The sequence below is a fragment of the Euleptes europaea genome, chromosome 12, assembly GCF_029931775.1.
Source record: "Euleptes europaea isolate rEulEur1 chromosome 12, rEulEur1.hap1, whole genome shotgun sequence".
Classification (NCBI taxonomy): Eukaryota; Metazoa; Chordata; class Lepidosauria; order Squamata; family Sphaerodactylidae; genus Euleptes; species Euleptes europaea.
In genome coordinates this window covers 5,784,948-5,804,927 of record NC_079323.1, presented here as the reverse complement: position 1 = coordinate 5,804,927, position 19,980 = coordinate 5,784,948, and the positions used below count along the sequence as shown (strand labels likewise).

At 47.6% G+C, this 19,980-nt stretch overlaps 1 protein-coding gene across 1 annotated transcript in view; it reads left to right on the top strand.

Annotated features, from left to right (window-relative positions):
• The window catches only part of INTS4 (integrator complex subunit 4), a 30,292-nt gene extending 14,234 nt beyond the window's left edge, over positions 1–16,058 (top strand). The window contains exons 11-23 of the mRNA XM_056858743.1: positions 1,456–1,661; positions 3,032–3,174; positions 3,285–3,400; positions 4,385–4,518; positions 5,869–6,026; positions 6,641–6,734; positions 7,263–7,343; positions 8,280–8,410; positions 9,331–9,390; positions 10,223–10,382; positions 12,935–13,078; positions 14,798–14,918; positions 15,865–16,058. Coding sequence (XP_056714721.1) covers positions 1,456–1,661; positions 3,032–3,174; positions 3,285–3,400; positions 4,385–4,518; positions 5,869–6,026; positions 6,641–6,734; positions 7,263–7,343; positions 8,280–8,410; positions 9,331–9,390; positions 10,223–10,382; positions 12,935–13,078; positions 14,798–14,918; positions 15,865–16,058 — 1,742 coding nt within the window. The remainder of the gene's footprint in view (positions 1–1,455; positions 1,662–3,031; positions 3,175–3,284; positions 3,401–4,384; positions 4,519–5,868; positions 6,027–6,640; positions 6,735–7,262; positions 7,344–8,279; positions 8,411–9,330; positions 9,391–10,222; positions 10,383–12,934; positions 13,079–14,797; positions 14,919–15,864) is intronic.
• Positions 16,059–19,980: the final 3,922 nt, after the last annotated feature.

Sequence of the window (19,980 nt, the reverse complement as noted above, 5' to 3'; positions counted from 1 at the left end):
ATGTTTACATTTATCTAAATATATATTCGTATTAAAGTTTATATATCAAACAATTTGCTAACATATAGATATAAAATGATTACCATTTCTCGTTAAACTATTCATCATAAAAATCACCATAGGAATCATGACCAAACATTTCGTTAATCTAAAATATTTTCATTTGCCTGAATGTATATTGTAGTTTGCACTACTTTGTACCTTACTTGGGTGGAAAGCTGGCATACAAACTTTTTAAGTAAATCAAATCCAAAGGGTTTTTAAATGGAAGAGAAAAACAGGAAGCCAGCATGGTGTAGTGGTTAAGAGCGGTGGTTTGGAGCGGTGGAGTCTGATCTGGAGAACTGGGTTTGATTCCCCACTCCTCCACATGAGCGGCGGAGGCTAATCTGGTGAACTGGATTTGTTTCGTCACCCCTCCACACGTAGCCAGCTGGGTGACCTTGGGCCAGTCGTGCTCTCTCAGCCCCACCTACCTCACAGGGTGTCTGTTGTGGGGAGGGGAAGGGGATTGTGAGCCAGTTTGAGTTTCCCTTAAGTAGTAGAGAAAGTCAGCATATAAAAACCAACTCTTCTTCTTCTTCCATTCCCTTTGTTATAGTATCACACTAGCGTCAAAATAGCTTCAAAAATAGACACAAATGTCTGTAATATCTCAGCTGTGCCCTTTAAAAGCTGCCCCGCCTGGGTGTACCATATTAGAAGAAGAGTTTATTTTTAGACCCTGCTTTTCTCTACCTGTAAGGAGTCTCAGAGCGGCTTACAATCGCCTTCCCTTCCCCTCCTCACAACAGGCACCTTGTGAGGTAGGTAGGACTGAGAGAGTTCTGAGAGCCAGCGTGGTGTTGTGGTTTAAGAGAGGTGGTTTGGAGCGGCGGACTCTGATCTGGAGAACCGGGTTCAATTTCCCGCTCCTCCACATGAAGCCTGCTGGGTGACCTTTGGCTAGCCACAGTTCTCTCTCACAAGGTGTTTGTTGTGGGGAGAGGAAGGGAAGGCGATTGTAAGCCGGTTTGAATCTCCTTGAAAAAGGTAGAGAAAGTCAGCATATAAAAACCAACTCTTCTTCTTCGGAGAGAGAGAGAGAGCTACGACTGGCCCAAGGTCACACCCAGCTGGCTTTGTGTGGAGGAGTGGGGAAACCAACCCAGTTCACCACATTAGTGTCCGCCACTCATATGGAGGAGTGGGGAATCAAACCCAGTTCTCCAGATCAGAGTCCACCGCTCCAAACCCCTGCTCTTAACCACTACACTACGCTGGTTCTCAGCAGCAGACAGGTATTGGCAGGCACCATAGAACCCATGGCCACCACATTGGGCACCCCTGGGGTAGAAAATAGCCCGCACCAGCTGTCCTTGGGGCCAAAGAGTCTGACAAATTCTGATTCCCCACTTCCCTTCACATCAGCTTCATTCCTCAATGTCGTGTTTTGCCTTCCCGTCCTGCTTTCAGAGGTCCGGATCGCGGCCGTGGAAGCCCTTTGCATGCTGGCCCAGTCTTCGCCCTCCTTCGCGGAGAAGTGCCTCGACTTCCTGGTTGACATGTTCAACGACGAAATCGAAGAGGTGCGGCTGCAGTCGATCCACACCATGAGGAAGATTTCCAACAACATCACGCTCCGAGAGGACCAGCTGGACACCGTGCTGGGGGTCTTGGAGGCGAGTTTTTCCCCTCTCGGAAGCGAGTCCCTGGTTGTGGTTAGACCAAGAATTGTCATTGTAGGAGTTGAGGCTTTCCCTCTCTGGCTCCCTGGCCTGTGGCTCTTCTCCCCCCCCCACTTCCTGCCAGGTTGGATTAATAAACGAACAAAAAAAATCCTTGTGCTGCAATCACAAAACGGTATCATAAAAATACAGCAACTGTGACCAATGATATTTTCCAATGTTAGATTGTAAACAAATGTGTAGTAATTACATAAGTTAAGTGGCAAAATGTTATTTCCTAAGAAGATATAATATAAATATAAATAATATAAATAATATAAATATAACAGAACCATGAACTAAACATGTGACATAAATGTAACAATAATAAACAGCGAAATCTAACATAAATGCTGAAATGAGTCCAATTAGCAGCAACCTCTACTGGAGCTCAATACACTCTTCATACCAAAAGTGGGAGTAAAGAGACCTGTGTCTATTTATCTTCTTAGGAGATAACATTTTGCAACTTAACTTATGTAATTACTACACATTTGTTTACAATCTAAGGTTGGATTCATATACAGAGGTGTGGAACATGCCATGTGCCTATATTGTCCCTCCTTCAACCTCACTTTCTAGAAGAAGAGTTGGTTTTTATATGCTGACTTTATCTTTTAAGGAGAATAAAACTGGCTTACAATCACCTTCCCTTCCCCACAACAGACACCTTGTGAGGTAGGTGGGGCTGAGAGAGTTCAGAGAGAACTGTGACTAGACCAAGGTCACCCAGCTGGCTTCATGTGGAGGAGGGGGGAAACCAACCCGGTTCTCCAGATTAGAGTCTATCCCTCTTAACCACTACACCACCCTGGCTCTTTACATTTCTAGGTTGCTCTAGCAAAGCACAGTTAGTGGTTGGAAGTTACTTTGCAAACCGTGGTTTGAAGGTTGGCACCAACGATAGCTGCCTGATATGGATGTTGGCAGCAAGTGATGGCTACTGTAATTCAAAAATAGGGGAAGAAATGGGGATTTATTTAATTTTATTTATAGAAGAAGAGTTGGTTTTTATATGCAAACGCCCCAGCACGGTTCTGTCACTGACCACCTTTCTCTAGTCATGATGCATGCCTATTCTCTCCTGGATCAGAGGAGCATGCCTATTGTATTAGGTGCTGTGGAACACAGGCAGGACAATGCTGCTGCAGTCGTCTTGCTTTTGGGCTTCCTAGAGGCATTTGGTTGGCCACTGGGTGAACAGACTGCTGGACTTGATGGGTCTTGGTCTGATCCAGCAGGGCCTTTCTTATGTTCTTATGTCCATTGTAGGAGTTGCTTGTCTTCACAGACACAAACGTTCCTTTTGTGTGTCTCTGCCTTAGGATTCTTCCCGAGATATACGGGAGGCTCTCCACGAGGTGCTGTGTTGCACCAATGTCTCGACGAAAGAAGGAATCCACCTCGCCCTGGTGGAGCTCCTGAAAAACCTCGCTAAGTACCCCACCGACCGGGACTCCATCTGGAAGTAAGTGTCATCGGTTCAATCGCAGCTCTTTTGTTTATGGGTTATCACGAACACGACCCTTTATTTGCAGATTTCAGAGGCTCGCTGGTCTTACTGCTGTGTCTTTGCAGGTGCCTGAAGTTCCTGGGGGGCAGGCATCCCACGCTGGTGCTTCCACTCGTTCCTGAACTGCTGGGGACCCACCCTTTCTTTGATACCCCAGAACCTGACATGGATGACCCAGCTTGTATCTTTTTTCTGGTTTTTTAAGGTTACCCTTATTCTTTCTGAAAAGAGAAAAATATGGTGGACTTGGGGTTGTCGCTTAGATCCGCTTTCAGGGTTGTCCCGTGTGTGCCTTCAGACGTCTCGAGGGCTATTCAATCTCTTAGGCTCCCTTAACATTTAAGGAAATAGACTGGCTGTGGGTCTCCAGGGTCTCAGGCTGAGGTCTATTCACATCACCAACTGCCTGGTCCTTTTAACTGGAGATGCCGGGGATTGAACCTGGGACCTCCTGCATGCCGAGCAGAGCCTCTCCCTCTGAGCCACAGCCCCTCTCCATGGCTTTCCAAGATCTCAGGCGGAGGTCTTTCACATCACCTCCTGCTTGGTCCTTTTAACTGGAGATGTCAGGGATTGAACCTGGGACCTTCTGCATGCTGAGCTGATGCTCTACCACTGAGCCACAGCCCCTCTCCATGGCTTTCCATGGGAAGGCAAAGTTGATATTGCGAGGGTGAGGAAAGTGAGATTCTCCCCCCCCCACAAGTCCCCACTAGTATGTTTGTACTGCAGCCCTGTCCCCAAAGTCCCTATTTTACCTTTCTCTATATGAGCAAATGGAAGTTATTAATTTTGATACATGAGAAACTTAAAGAGGAAGCCGTTACCATTTAAACGGTGTGACTGCTCTAAAGAAACCTGAGAAGTGTCTGACTTGTAAGGGTAGTGGTGATCCTCTGTAAGAGACTCTGCACTCCTGATTTTCTAGAATTGTGCAGAGGGAATAAGAGGTGCCCATGCAATTAAATTGGCTGGAGCCTGTAGTGTAGACATGGCCCAAGGAATCTCTGCACCGCTATGTGGCTTGTATTCTGTAGTTAGTTACAAACACTGGCTTGTAACTCATTCCAGCTACTCCTTGGAGTATATCCTCTCCGGAGGGATATTTACAAAGCCTTGTTAGTTGTTCAGGAGGGATCCTCATTTTCCTGAACTTTCCACTCAGATATTGCCGTGTTGGTTCTCATTTTCAACGCTGCCAAATCGTGCCCGACGATGCCAGCCCTCTTCTCAGATCACACGTTTAGGCACTACGCTTACCTTCGGGACAGTCTCTGTCACCTTGTACCTCCTTTGAGAGTAAGTTTTAATTTTTAAAAAACTTATTACTCCGTTAGACTTCAAATACGTATAGCCATGCTTTAACAAAACATAACCAACAAGAGGGATTTTTAGGAGGAGAAAACAGAGAAAAAATATTTACAATGATTGTTATACGTATACTTTTACAGTTTAATAACAAAATGATTTTTGCAGATTTGTTTCCTGAACCTGCATTGTTTATTAGGTCACGTCTTTCCTGAAGTTCCTAGTATTAAATGGAGGTTGAAGAGCTGAATGTCGGCTGGCAAAAGATGAAAATGGATTCCAAATAGTGCAAAAAGTATCTGCGCTCACTCAGTTCCCCCCTCCCATCTAATTGGTTATGTTGATTTTTCCCAACAGAGTTTTTATGCAGCGAAATCACCATTCTTTGTAATCCCTTGGAAATGCATGATGATTACTCACTCCAGGGTTAGAGGAACATGCCTATTATATTAGGTGCTATGGAACACAGGCAAGACAATGCTTCTGCAGTCGCCTTGTTTGTGGGCTTCCTGGAGGCACGTCTTTGGCCCCTGTGTGAACAGACTGCTGGACTTGATGGGCCTTGGTCTGATCCAGCAGGGCCTTTCTTACGTTCTTATGGATGGGGCTGTCAGTGGCTACTAGTCAAAATGGATACCAGTCATGATGCATACCTATTCTCTCCAGGATCAGAGGATCATTCCTATTCTGTTAGGTGCTGTGGAACACAGGCAGGATGGTGCTGCTGCAGTCGTCTTGCTTGTGGGCTTCCTAGAGGCCCCTGGTTGGCCACTGTGGGAACAGACCGCTGGTCTTGATGGGCCTTGGTCTGTATAGCAGGGCAAGTCTTATGTACCCTGTAGCCTGACAATCCATTCAGCAAAGTTAGAAACCTTCCCCTGGCTTAAGGAGGCTTCTTCCAACGTAAGGGGATTTTTCTCCAGTGGAACAGCCCCATAAGTGGGAGGAAAGTTAGTGCGCGACTGGCCCATGGGTCACCCAGCAGGCTTCACTCAAGCAATTCCTCAGGGCCTGTAAGACCCAAGAGGTTCCGCCAGGCCTCTGGTTAAGTACAGCGACAATTTCCGCCTTGCTGTTACGGTATTATTTGGTTTTAGGGCAACTTTGGAATTTTAAAGAAATAATGTGATTTTAAATTGTAAATCGTTGGGGTTTTTAACTGTGTTGGAATTATCGTAAGCCACTCTGCAACTGACCTGAAAGTTGGGAAAGGGCGGCATAAAAGTTGAATAAATAAATTCCGTGGCAGATGATTTGAACCTGGGTTTCCCAGATCCTGGTCTGACACTCTAACCTCTACACCATGCTGGCTCTCATGCATCCTCCTCTCTCTCTGCTTAGTTGCCTGGGAAAAAACTGGCGTCCTCACCTGTTTTGGCCACTTGCGCTCTCCAGGAAGATCCTTCGCAGGAGTTCCTGCAGCAGAGCCTGGAGAGAGTTTTCAACCTTCAGCACTTAGACCCGCAGGGCACCCAGGAGCTGCTGGAATTCACTATCCGGTAAGGCTTCAGGAAACAGGCTTCCCTTTCATTCTCTGCCTCGGGGAATGTACTTGCAACTCATTCTCCACTGTTAAAGTGCAGAAATGCCAGTTTGGATTAGGAGAAGGGGAATACTTGGCCCATAAGTATCAAGAGAATAAGTATCCCTCCCCAAACCCTGCCCTCCTCAGGCTCCACCCCAAAAACCTCCTGCCGGTGGTGGACCTGGCAACCCTATGGGAGGGGGAGAGTCCCCGGTAAACACCCCATCTCTGGGTAAAATGACTAAACTGAGGCTATTGTACTTTGGTCACATTATGAGAAGAGAAGAGTCACTGGAAAAGACAGTCATGCTAGGAAAAGTGGAAGGCAGCAGGAAAAGAAGACCCAAGAAGAGATGGATTGACTCTGTAAAGGAAGCCACGGCCCTCAGTTTGCAAGATCTGAGCAAGGCTGTTGATGATAGGACATTTTGGAAGACATTGATTCATAGGGTCACAATGAGTCAGAAGCGACTTGACGGCACTTAATACACACCCAGAGGCCGAGTAAAATCAGGGGTTTGTAACTTGGAAAGATAGCTTGAGTTTGACCCTCTCTTGGTATTTCTCCCCCCCCCTTCTTTGTCCAAGGGACCTTCAGAGGTTCGGAGAGCTCCAGTCCGAATTGGCGGGGATGGCGGACTTCTCCGCTGCTTACCTCCGGTGTCAGTTGCTGCTTATTAAGGTATGCCTTCCTCCTGATGAATGACCCAGGCCGCGCGACTGCGTTTGCTGGCGCATGTTTTGAAGCGCGCATGTTCCAGAGAGTGCTAGTCTTTCCCTGTCCTTAGGTGTGGGGCGTGAATAATGCGTAAGCGGTTCCGAGGCAGTGAAGCTTGACTGATTTTCTAAAAAGAGAAGGCCTTGTGTATTTGCTGAGTGAGAAATTGCCAATTTGTACTTCTTAAGAACAGCAAAGAAGTTGGAGGCTCGCAGTTTTATTGTGTGTGTGTGTAAAGCGCTGTCAAGTTGCAGCTAAGTCAGAATCATAAAGTGGGAAGCGACCACCAGGGTCATCTAGTCCAACCCCCTGCAAATTCCGGAAATTCTCCCCCCCACACACACACCCAGTGATCCCTACTGCATGCCCAGAAGAAAACCCCTCCAGGATCCCTGGCCAAGCTGGCGATGGCCTGGCCCTGAGGGCCTGGCGAGTGACTCCTTTCTTATTTTACCTGAACGAGCTGCGAAGGTGTTGGGGTGTCTCTTGCAGGCGCTTCAGGAGAAGCTGTGGAACGTGGCCGCACCGCTGTACCTGAAACAGAACGCCCTGGCATCCGCTGCAGCGAAACAGGTAAGACAGCGAAGGGGTGGGGGAGCCCAAGCAGGCGTTTCGGTGAGGCCAGGCCTCCTTTCCTCCAGGCCTCTCTTGGCCAGGCCTCCTTTCCTCCAGAACGTGGTGCTGGCCTGCAGAAGGCGGAAAGCTCAATATCGAGGAGGAAGAAGAAATTATTCCGGAGCCTCCAATACTGGAATTCCTGAGGGAAAAGAGGAGTTATGGGGCTTTCTGAGCCAGGGTCTTGAATGCTTCCGTGTTTCCAGTGAATTCTGTCCCCGCTGCACCCCTGAACGGTTCTTGTGCCTAATCTCCAAAACTGCTGTTTAAACTTGCTTGAATTTGTTGTTTATGTGAATGTTCTAAAAGCGGCAGATACCAGTAGCATTTCTTTGCCAGCGATGAGGTTTCTGGAGCCTTTATGGTTTTTTGTTTATTTTTTTGCCTCTTGGTTTAAAGGGCAGGTTGAAGAATGTGGCTCACATTCTGTAGATGCTTTCCATTAGAGGAGGTGCTTTTTGGTGGAAGAAACCTTCCCCTGCCACAAGAGTCTCTTGCATTTTGGGAGGTCTCTTTCTGCTGGTAGTGGAACTGGCCAGAGAGTCCCACTATATCTCCAGATCCGGATCCATCTATTTTAATTTTCTAATTTTTTCCCCCACTCTGTAGTGGAATGTAGTGGAATATCTCCGGATCCATCTGTTCTAATTTTCTGGTTTTTTTCAAAAGCATTACACGGGAACTGGTGGAGCATCGCAGTAGCAGTTGGGTTTCTTAAAGACGCTATTATAGAGGGTGTGTGTGTGCTGCAGTGTGTCAGACTAGTCACATAAGGGATTTTTTTTTTTTGCAGTAAAGGTACAGATCTTTAAAAAGCCCTTTGGTTTTAAAAACTAGACTCTTACACCAGTAGCCCAATCTGCCCACCTTAAGAACATGCTGCTTGTTGTCTAGATCATGGAAGAAACCTACAAGATGGAGTTCATGTACAGCGGCGTCGAACACAGGCAGGTGGTCATTATCCACCACATGAGGCTGCAGGCGAAAGCGTTGCAGCTTATCGTGACGGCGCGGACTTCGAGAGGGTAAGAGTTGTGTCCAGGCCCTGCGAGGCAGCAGGAACTTGCGGGAAAGAGTAGATCATAACATAACAAAGAGCCCTGCTGGATCAGATCAGTGGTCCATCTGATAGTCCAGCATCGTGTCTCACGCAGTGGCCAACCAGTTCCTCTGGAGGGCCAACAACAGGGCACAGAGGCCGAGGCCTTCCCCTGATAAGAACCTAAGAAGAGCCCTGCTGGATCAGACCAGTGAGGGTCCATCCAGTCCAGCATCGTGTCTCACACAATGGCCAACCAGTTCCTCTGGAGGGCCTACAGCAGGGCATAGAAGCTGAGGCCTTCCCCTGTTACCTCAAGGCACTGGGATTCTGAGGTTGACTGCCTCTGGCCATGGAGGTTCCCTTTAGTCACCACAGCTAGTAGCCACTGGTAGAACTGTTCTCCATGAATTTGCCTAATCTCCTTTTAAAGCCGTCTGTGCCTCTGGCCATCACTACATCCTCTGGCAGCAAATTCCACATTTTAATCACTTTCTGTGTAAAGAGATATTTCCTTTTGTCCATCCTGGATCTGCTACCCCTTCTGCTTCATTGGATGTCCCTGAGTTCTAGTAGCTAACTGTGTGAGGTCCAAAAAGTTGCTTTACTGAGCAACCAATAGATTGGTGCTATCAATGAAGCAGAGGCAGTGCAGTGATTCGATCCTGATCTGGGAGAGACAAGACAGAGCTGGGCTGGATGGGTCAACGTTCTGTCTCGGTGTCAGGAAGTTTTCTTATGTTCCGTTCCAGCGTCTGCTCATCCGTCTCAAACTGAGCATGGCGTTGCTGGAGCAGAGGGGGAGAGAGGTTGTGTTGCACATGTACACACCATATCCAAAGGAACTGCGATGGAAAACTTTAAAAGCCTTTGTAAATACAGCAGTTATTTTACCTTTATTACCAGGGCAGAACCTCTCTTTGGAATGTGTGAGAAGTTTTTACAAGAAGTGGACTCTTTTCAGAGGTATGTGTGTTTTCCCCCCCTTTGAGCTCTCTCGGGTTCTTTTATTAAAGGGATTGTATTTTATATATATAGAATCACAGAGTTGAAAGAGACCATACAGACCATCTAGTCCAACCCCCTGCTCAATGCAGGATCAGCCTGCTAGAAGACTGCCAGTGAGGGGGAGCTCACCACCCCCCTTGGCAGCCAATTCCACTGTTGAACAACTCTTACTGTAAAAGTAGTTTTCCTACTATCCAGCCAGTACATCTCCACCCATAATTTCAACCCATTATTGCGAGTCCTATCCTCTGCTGCCAACAGGAACAGCTCCAGCATGGTGTAGTGGTTAAGAGAGACAGCAAGGTGTAATGGTTAAGAGCGGTGGTTTGGAGCGGTGGAGTCTGATCTGGAGAACCGGGTTTCCACTCCTCCACATGAGCAGCGGAGGCTAATCTGGTGAACCAGGTTGGTTTCCCCACTCCTCCACATGAAGCCAGCTGGGTGACCTTGGGCTAGTTACAGTTCTCTTAAGAGGTCTCTCAGCCCCACCTACCTCACAAGGTGTCTGCTGTGGGGAGAGGAAGGGAAGGAGATTGTAAGCCGGTTTGATTCTTCCTTAAGTGGTAGAGGAAGTCGGCATATAAAAACCAACTCTTCTTCTTTGTTGATTCGTTGCAAATTTTGCAGCCCTGCTTGGAAACACATTTTGGTTTTTGCTGTTCTGGTTAATTCAGGCGGGTGTTTTCCTTCCTCCATGGCAAAAGTTGGGGAGCTTCTCATTTTTGTGTGCATGAGAGAGTGAGAGAATCCTGATGCCCCCTCTCTGTGATGCTCGCTCACTCCTCTGCAGGTGTTTTATCGCTGAGCTCCCTCACATGCAAGACAGTTTTGTGGACAAGCTCTTAGATCTGATGCCCCGGCTGGTGACCTCCAAACCTTCTGAAGTTGTCAAGATCCTTCAGACGGTGTTGCGGCAGAGTAGCTTCCTTCGCCTCCCACTCCCGGAGAAGGTGAGTACCTCCTCCGATGCCTCTTTGTGCCATTGGGCCCAGTTTGTCCACTCAGATTTGTAATAGCTCTCCGAGACCTCCAACAGTGTCTTTCCACTGTTCCTTTCACCTCGGACCCTCTGCATGCAAAGCTTACCTAGTGACCTAAGCCCAGATCTCAATGGGAGAGAAACCAGGATCTCAGGCAGGGAAAGGTATTTCTCGATCCTGTTCCCTGTGATCTTTGGACTGGTGATGCGAGGGATTGAATTTGGGAGCCAGCGTGGTGTAGTGGTTTGGAGTGGTGGACTCTAATCTGGAGAACCAGGTTTGATTCCCTACTCCTCCATGTGAGCGGCGGACGCTAATCTGGTAAATTGGGTTATCCAGATTCTGGTGAATTGGGTTCAGCTCCACCTCCTGTGACATTTTGAGGTGGTGCTCACCACCCCCCTCTCATAAGAACATAAGAAAGGCTATGCTGGATCAGACCAATGCCCATTAAGTCCAACAGTCTGTTCACACAGTGGCCAAACAGGGGCCTCTAGGAAGAACCACAAACAAGATGACTTCAGCAGCATTCTCCTGCCTGTGTTCCTAAGCATCTAATATATTCGGCATGCTCCTCTGATCCTGGAGAGAATAGGTGTGCATCATGACTAGTCTCCATTTTGACTAGTAGCCATGGATAGCCCTCTCTTCATGAACATGTCCACTCCTCTCTTAAAGCCTTCCAAGTTGGCAGCCATCACCACTTCCTAGGGCAGGGAGTTCCACAGTTTAACTGCATTGTGTGAATACTTCCTTTGATCTGTTTTGAATCTCTCATCCTCCATCTTCCACAGATGACCCCACGCTCTGGTATTATGAGGGAGGGCTATTCTCTCAAAATTCCAATGGGTCATCAGGGTCAAAAAGGCTGAAGACCCCTGCCCTACACAATTAATTCCCTAAAACTGAAAAAGTAGCACAGGGAGAAAAGCAGTATGTGAAGAGTTAAGTTTAAACTTTTCACCCTAATGTAATACATTTTTATTGGCAGGGAGTTTTTGTGAGCTTTTCATTAGTAGCAGGATCTATCAAATAATACAATACACAGTCATGATGTTTTAGAGCCATAATACAGATGAAAGTATTTCTCTCAATTGGCTTTTGCAAATAGACCTCTGATATTCACTAGCCCATTAGGGTAGCTTGTGCGGCTACAAGAAAATTTCAAGCCGAACTCGTACGTTCAGATGGAGTGAATTTAACCAAGCACAGATTCATTTGTAACAATCCCTTTCCAAGCCAAAAAGAAAGAAGAAAGAAAGAGACATTTCTCCCCACTGTAATACAGGTTAATGGAGCAAAACATAAAACTTCTCATCAAAACGTCTCATTAACTACTTCGGGGACCACAGAGGATTTGCTATACTCTATCAGGACAACTTTTTAGCAATGAAAACTGGGAGTCGTTTGTACCTAATGCAATTTCTGCCCCAGCCAATTTTTCAAAATGAGTTGGCGGATGTTTATGTTCTTTTATTGAAAATGTTTGCTGTGGAATAGCTACATAAAGCAGATTCAAGCAGCTAAATGATTAAAAAGACTTCATTGACAGCTTAACTGGCTAGTTAGAGACTTTTAAAATCAACCATTTCAAGGCAGAAACTCAGGATTTAAGATCAGTACAGCCAACTTCTTCAAGCTGAGGAGGCAGATCTTCCTTGACTGAGCTGCTCAAAAACCAGAGGACCCCCAGCAAAGCCATAACTGGGGCTGAGAAAGAAATCTGGCCCCACAGTCGGAAGACGTCGGCATCTGGTTGTGCTGTTGAGCCAGAAGCGATGCTTCTGCAAACGCAGAGCAGAGCTCATCTTCTGACTCAGCGGATGCCCAGAAGGAACAGACCGGGTTTTTACGTGCGCTTCTGTGTGGCTTAGGGAGGAGTGGTAAAGTCTGTAAAGTTCAAGATGGGCCAGATGTGGTCCACAAGATTACCAGCTGTACACTCCAGGTCTAAGGAAGTAGTCTTCATACTTCCTGGGTGGCTCTAATACAGATTTTAAATTCACCTGCCCTCACGTTTTGTGCCTTTTGTGTGTTACGGTACTTCTTGCTCGAGGAGGGTCAGAGAGCCAGCTGTAGTGGGTTAAGATCAGTGGTTTGGAGTGGTGGACTCTGATCTAGAGAACCGGGTTTGATTCCCCGCTCCTCCACATGAGCGGTGGAGGCTAATCTGGTGAACTGGATTTGTCTCCCCACTCTTAAACATGAAGCCAGCTGGGTAACCTTGGGCTAGTCACACTCTCTCAGCCCCACCTACCTCATAGGGTTTCTGCTGTGGGAAGGGAAGGTGATTGTAAGCCAGTTCGATGATGAAGAATCTTCTGCTGCTTCTTCTGCATCTGCTTCTGCTGCTGTCCTCTTTGGGTTTAGGCTTCCTGCAGCGATTCCTGCTCAAATAACTTTGAGAATGTTTTGGTACCTGTGCTGCAGACGGTCTACCGCCGTTTACCAAAAGACAGAATTTCAAGAGGACTGTCGGACTTTGCCTCAGGTTGACTGCCGTTGCTCCCTTCTTTCCGCAGATCCACCGAGCGACGGCCACCATTATCGAACCAGCGGGAGAGTCGGACAACCCGCTGCGATTCACATCGGGGTTGGTTGTTGCCTTGGACGTCGACGCAACTCTGGAACACGTGCAGGATCCTCAGAACACAGTTAAAGTTCAGGTAACGGAGCGAAGAACCGAAGGAGACGCTTGCCCGAGAGATGTAAGGTCCACTTTCCCAGATTTTTCTGGGCACTCGTAAGGAGAGCATGCAGATGGTGAACTGATGAAAGATGGACCTTTGCCCTGTTTTTCCCCTCCCCCAACAACTGGATTAAAGGGCATACTACCTCTGCACATGGGGTTTCCCTTTTGCCTACATGGCCAATAGACCTATCAATGGCTGTCTTCCCTGACACAAGCCCTTAAACTCATGTTCGTGAGTTCTTACACTGTGCATCACGTCAGAGATGTACCTCTCAACTAGGGTTGCCAGCTACAATTTGGGAAATACCTGGAGATTTTGGGGGTGGAGCCTGAGGAGGGTGGGGTTTGTTGAGGGGAGGGACTTCGATGGGTATAATGCCATAGAGTCCACCTTCAAAAGCGGCCATTCTCTCCAGAGGAACTGATCTCTGTTGCCTGGAGATCAGTTGTAATAGCGGGAGATCGCCAGCCACCATCTGGAGGTAGGGCATCCCTACTCTCAATTGATGCTGGTGGCCACCAAAACTGAGATTCCTTAAAATTGCTGCTTTTCTCTCTGATCCACCATTGTATTTTTTAGTGGCTTGTGTTTTATACTGTGTTTTTTTTTTTTTAATTGTAAGCCACCTCGAGCAGGACTCTGAAGAGGCAGCATCCCTTTCTGTCCTCCTTTTCACAATCTGCCTAAGTTCACAGAATTCAGCCTTGCTGTTAGATGGCCATCTGTGTGTGTAAAGTGCCTTCAAGTCGCAGCCGACTTATGGCAACCCCTTTTGGGGTTTTCATGGCAAGAGACTAACAGAGGTGGTTTGTCAGTGCCTTCCTCTGCATAGCAGCCCTGGTATTCCTTGGTGGTCTCCCATCCAAATACTAACCAGGGCTGACCCTGCTTAGCTTCTGAGATCAGGCTAGCCTGGGCCATCCAGGTCAGGGCCAGATGGCCATCTAGCCTCTGCTTAAAAACCTCCAGGGAAGGAGAGCCCACCACCTCCCGAGGAAGCCTGTTCCACTGAGGAACCGCTCTCTTAGAAAGTTCTTCCTAATGTTTAGACGGAAACTCTTTTGATTTAATTTCAACCCTGTTGGTTCTGGTCCGACGTTCTGGGGCAACAGAAAACAACTCCGCTCCATTCTCAATACGATAGCCTTTCAAATACTTGATGGCTATCACATCACCTCTCAATCATCTCCTCTCCAGGCTACACATACCCATTATCTCGTGTGAATCCTCTCAGGAATGCCAGGGACTAGAACCAGCACTGTACAGACCTCTTGGCCCATGTTCGGCTATTCCTTGTGGCAGCCACTTGAAGATCCAAAGAGAAGACTGGAATTTATGTTATGCATAACTCCGCCCACTCAAGGAGTCCATTAGTTCCGCCCTGACTGGCCATAAATGATTTTGAATCAGGTTTGGGTCTTTGCCTGGCAGATTCTGGCTTGGTCTGTAAGGCCCTCCAGGGTCTTCACAAGCATTTGCATTTCCAGGTTTATTGCCCTACCTGCCTGCCAAGGCTCCCTGATTGGCCCACCTGCCTAGGCTCCCTGATAGGCCTGCCGATCATCTTCCCCCTCACCTCCAAGTTCTGGTCCCATCCTGCTGGGTCCTGCATCTTCTTCATCCTTAATTCTTGAATGCTCAGTAGTTGCACCGGAGGTGACCGAAGTTACTCCTTCTGCCTTTCTCTTCTAGGTATTATATCCTGATGGGCAGTCCCAAGTGATTCACCCTAAGCTGGCTGACTTTCGAAATCCTGGACCAGGAAGGCACAGATTAATTACTCAGGTGTACCTCTCGCATACTGCCTGGACAGGTAAAGGATACCGTATTTCTCGTTCAATATGTCTTTTGTTCTGCACTGGGTAATCTCTGTGGTGTAGGTTTCACTTGAGTAATAACCGGAGCCTCGGGGAGTCTGTTGCTTCCCTCTGCAGCTGGAAAAACAAGAGGACAGCACCAGCCAGCATAGTGAACAGTGGGCAAAAGCCCCCCCAAAAGATCTATTTCACAACTGCCAATCTCCGAGAGAATACCATAAATTAAATGCTGGAGCAAGATCTTGACAGGTTTCAGGTTACGAACCCTTTCTCGTGGGCACAAGAATTGAATTAGAACAGCAGTTGTAAAAACAGAAAACGACCTAAGCCACAAAGCTGGAACCTCGTATGCTCTGCGCTCTACTCCCCCCATTAAAAGACATATGAGACCTTGCCAAATAAACATCAACCATCCTTCTGACGGTCACCCCGCAGACTTCAGGTAGAGGAGTGGGGAGTAAACACTGCACCATGTTTTCCGCCCTGAGTTACTGGGTTGGGATAAAAATGTGTTAGATAGTCTCTAGTCAGGGGACTTTTCTTTTTTTTTTTTAATTTAAAAGGGTGACAAGCTTTTGCTGAATGTTGAACGCAGTCTACTATGTAAATGAGTGTGTGAAAGGAATGGCATTGTGACATTTGCTGGCAGCCAGAGACCAGAGCCCTTTCCAGACAGCTGTGTTAATGCCTTCCCCCAGCCCGTCTGCCCCTGTCCAGCAACTCTTCCTTTCCTTTTGCCAGATCAGCCTGACCTGCACTTCCCAGTCCAGAGAGCCACAGCGGGATGAATGCTGGCAAAGTCCAAACCTAGCCAACCAGCAACCTGCCATCTTGGTTTTAGAGGGAAGGGGCAGGCTGTTGTGATTCTCTCCCATGTACGAGCTGCTCAGAGGTAAAGATGACCATTTCCTTTTTGTTTTGTCTCTTCTCCTCTCTACCCAGAGCCCTGTCAGATCGAAGTGCGGCTGCTGCTGGCGTACAGCTCCGACAGACACAAAACCCCCTCGCGGTTCTCTCGTGCCCCATGGGCGGACTGTGCGGAGCTTCTCCCGCCATCTGAGAATGGCATCGAAGGGACCATCCCGTTCAGCAAACCTGCCAAAGTATACATCATGCCTAAGCCAGCCAGGCGGTGAAGGCTTCTCAAAAGTTTTTTTTTAATAAAGATTAATTGGGTTTACCAGGAAAGATCGAAAGTGATCGAATGGGGAAGTTGTGTGGCAGAGCAGATAAGTCAGGCTTCAGTGTCGCCCGAAATGTTTCCCTCACTTTTGAAAAGTGGTAGAAATGAGCAAGAGTCGAGTAGCACCTGAAAGACTAACAAAATTTCTGGCAGGGTATGAGCTTTTGTGAGCCACAGCTCACTTCTTCAGACACAGCTAGAATGTGAGTCCCTCTATCCTTTAGAGAACAGTGAATTAGACTCACAATGGCAATGTAAATGTCAAAAGCAAGTAAATGACATTAGCAGGCATGATTGGATCTGGTGTGATATGCAGAGGGGTTGTAGGTGTGGAGAAATCAGCATTGGTAATTAGACAGGAATCTCAGATCTCTACTAAGTCTAGGAGAATGCAGAGTCTTGAGCTTCATAATTAGTTATAATTCAGCAGTCTCTCTTTCTAATCTCCCTTTGAAATCCCTTTGTAAGAGAACTGATACTCTTAAAACAGCAACTGAATGTCCTGGAAGGTTAAAATGTTCCCCCACTGGTTACTGAATGTTGTGGTTTCTGATGTCAGACTTATGTCCATTCAATCTTTGATGCAAGGGCTGGCCTGTTTGTCCAGTGTAGAGGGTGGAAGGGCAAAGGGAGTATTTTTCACTAGGGCAATATGGACATTATTGGTTAACCGTGAATACACACAAACGTGGGAAGTTGCCTTATGTTGAATTAGACCCTTGGTCCATCAAGGTCAGTATTGTCTACTCAGACCGGCAGCGGCTCTCCAGGGTCTCAGGCAGAGGTCTTTCACATCACCTACTTCCCTAGTCCCTTTACCTGGAGATGCCAGGGATTGAACCTGGGACTTTCTTCATGCCAAGCAGATGCTGTACCACTGAGCCTTATACTGAATCAGACTATCAATCCATCAATAGTAAGTATTTGTCTACTCAGACTGGCAGCAGCTCTCCAGGGTCTCAGGTCGGACTCTTTTACATATCCTGTCCTTTATAACTGGAGATGCCAGGGATTGAACCTGGGACCTTCTGCCTGCCAAGCAGGTGCTCTACCACTGAGCTGTGGCCCCTTCCCATTGCCTTATACTGAATCAGACCATCGGTCCACCACAATTAGTATTGTCCACTCAGATTGGAACGATGCAAGCTGAATTGGTCCCCATCGTGCCAAAAGGTAGGCTATAAATAATAATCTCTCCACCCCCAAATCTCCAGGAATTTCTTAACTTGGAAGATGACAACTCTAAAAGTAAATGTTTGCTTCAATAACTTGACTGTTCTGTCCTTGTAGAAGCATTAGCCTGATTTTTCTCCCTCTCCCTCTGAAGAAGAAGAGTTGGTTTTTATATGCCGACTTTCTGTACCACTTAAGGGAGACTCAAACCTGCTTACAATCACCTTCCTTTCCCCTCCCCACAACAGGCACTCTGTGAGGTAGGTGGGGCTGAGAGAGCTCTTAACAGAACTGTGACTAGCCCAAGGTCACCCAGCTGGCTTTGTGTGTAGGAGCGGGGAAACAAATCCGATTCACCAGATTAGCCTCCACCGCTCATGTGGAGGAGTGGGGAATCAAACCCAGTTCTCCAGATCAGAGTCCACCACTCCAAACCACCACTCTTAACCACTACACCACGGTGGCTCTCCACCGCGTTGAGCTTGGACATACAAAGAGCTTTTCCTTGTGGCTTGTGGAACCGAGTTTATATTTATTAGGTTATTTATAGTCTGAATTTCTCTCTGAGACTCCAGGCGTATTACATAGCATGAGTCCAGTACAATCAACAGAATGGGACATAGAATCATAGAGTTGGAAGGGACCACCAGGGCCATCAAGTCCAACCCCCTGCACAATGCAGGAAATTCACAACTACCTCCCCCCTCCACACCCCTAGTGACCAGAAGATGGCCAAGATTCCCTCCCTCTCATCATCTGCCTAAGGTCACAGAATCAGCATTGCTGACAGATGGCCATCTAACCTTTCCTTTAAAACTTCCAGGGAAGGAGAGCTTACCACCTCCCGAGGAAGCCTGTTCCACTGAGGAACCGCTCTGTTAGAAAATTCTTCCTAATGTCTAGACGGAAACTCTTTTGATTTAATTTCAACCCGTTGGTTCTGGTCCGACCTTCTTGAGCAACAGAAAACAACTCAACACCCTCCTCTATATGACAGCCCTTCAAGTACTTGAATATGGTTATTATATCCCCTCTCAGTCTTCTCGTCTTCAGGCTAAACATACCCAGCTCCTTCAACCTTTCCTCGTAGGACTTGGTCTCCAGACCCCTCACCATCTTTGTTTAACCACATCCAGTGGTTAAAAAAAAAACTTGAACAGAGTACTAGGGTTTGGACAACAGCAATCAGAAAACAAGCTGAAATCTTAAATACAGCTGAAACACAACACAAGCCTTTGAACATGGTACATTAAGTAGTGGACACACATGAAGCTGCCTTATACTGAATCAGACCCTTTGTCCATCAAAGTCAGTATTGTCTACTCAGACCGGCAGTGGCTCTCCAGGGTCTCAGGAGACTACCTAGGCTGGAGTATACTGATAAGTAGCATTACCGTAGTGCAGGCCGCAATCCCTGTCCCTTTATTGGGGTTTAGTAATAAAAAGTCACATAGAATGGCCATACTATAGTACTACTCAGTATCAAAACAAGTATTCAAAATACATACTAAACCACTAATGTTCTATATGTGCACAATAGTCTATGAGGTGTGGTTTAGGCTATATGCCACCCTCGAGATTTCTGTATGTATTGGTTTGTTATGGTTTGTGAGTCTTGAGATATGTATAGGATTAGTAGATGTCCACGTATCGAACATTAGTGACATGGGGCAGCCCCTGGGGAATGGTTCCTCCTTAGAGGAGGAACTCTACCAGGGGAATTCAGCCCCACTGGAGCCGCCTCTGATCTTGCAGCCTGAAGTGGGGCCTGACTCAGCACGGTCTGGCGAGGAGGCTGACAGCCCTGAAGCTGGTGGCTCTCCCGAGCAGGCTCAGGACTTGCCGTCGGTTGTGGCAGAACCACCACCACCACCCCGCTCAGATCCCGGACCTGTTGGCCTAGCTGTGAGCCCTCAAGCTACTGAGGCAGCGTCAAGGGCTGACAGGTGGAGGCAACAGCAGAGAAAGGCACTGGTGGCTAAAAGACACAGTGCCCGGCTGGAAGCCTACCAGCATTAGCGGCATGATAGCGAGTCCTCGCAGGAGGATTGACAGGTAATCAGTATGCCAGAAAAGCAGCAGCTGAGCAGGCCAGAGCCGAGGAAGCAACGCAGTGCATACCTGGGCAACATGCTGACCCCTACGCCTGGACGGCTCTCCGTGACCTGACACCTTGGGCCGGCTACCTGGACCTCCGAAACCCTTGACCTTGGACTGACTTACCTGGACAATGAAGTGTGACGCTGACTGGCAAGTACTGGACTGGTTTCTGGCTTTGACGAACGGGCTGGATGTTGTGACGCTGCTCTAAACGCTCCCCGTTGCTTGTAGCTGTAACTCTTAAGACTCTGTGAACTGATACCCGGGAGTTGGCAGCTAGCCAGCACCATTAATGGTTTAGAATGAATTTTGTGTATATGTTTTGATACTGAGTAGTACTATAGTGTGGCCATTCGATGCGACTTTTGGTTACTAGATTCCTTTTCGCATGGAATAGTGGGTGGTTTGACGTTGTGTTTGCCTTCACTGGGGTTGCCAGCTCTGGGTTGGGAAATTCCTGGAGATTTGGGGGTGGTGGAGCCTGGGGAGGAGGCGGTTTGAGGAGGGGAGGGACCTCAGCAGGGTCTAATGCCATAGAGCCCACCCTCCAAAGCACCTACTTTCTCCAGGGGAGCTTATCTCTGTAGTCTGGAGATGAGCTG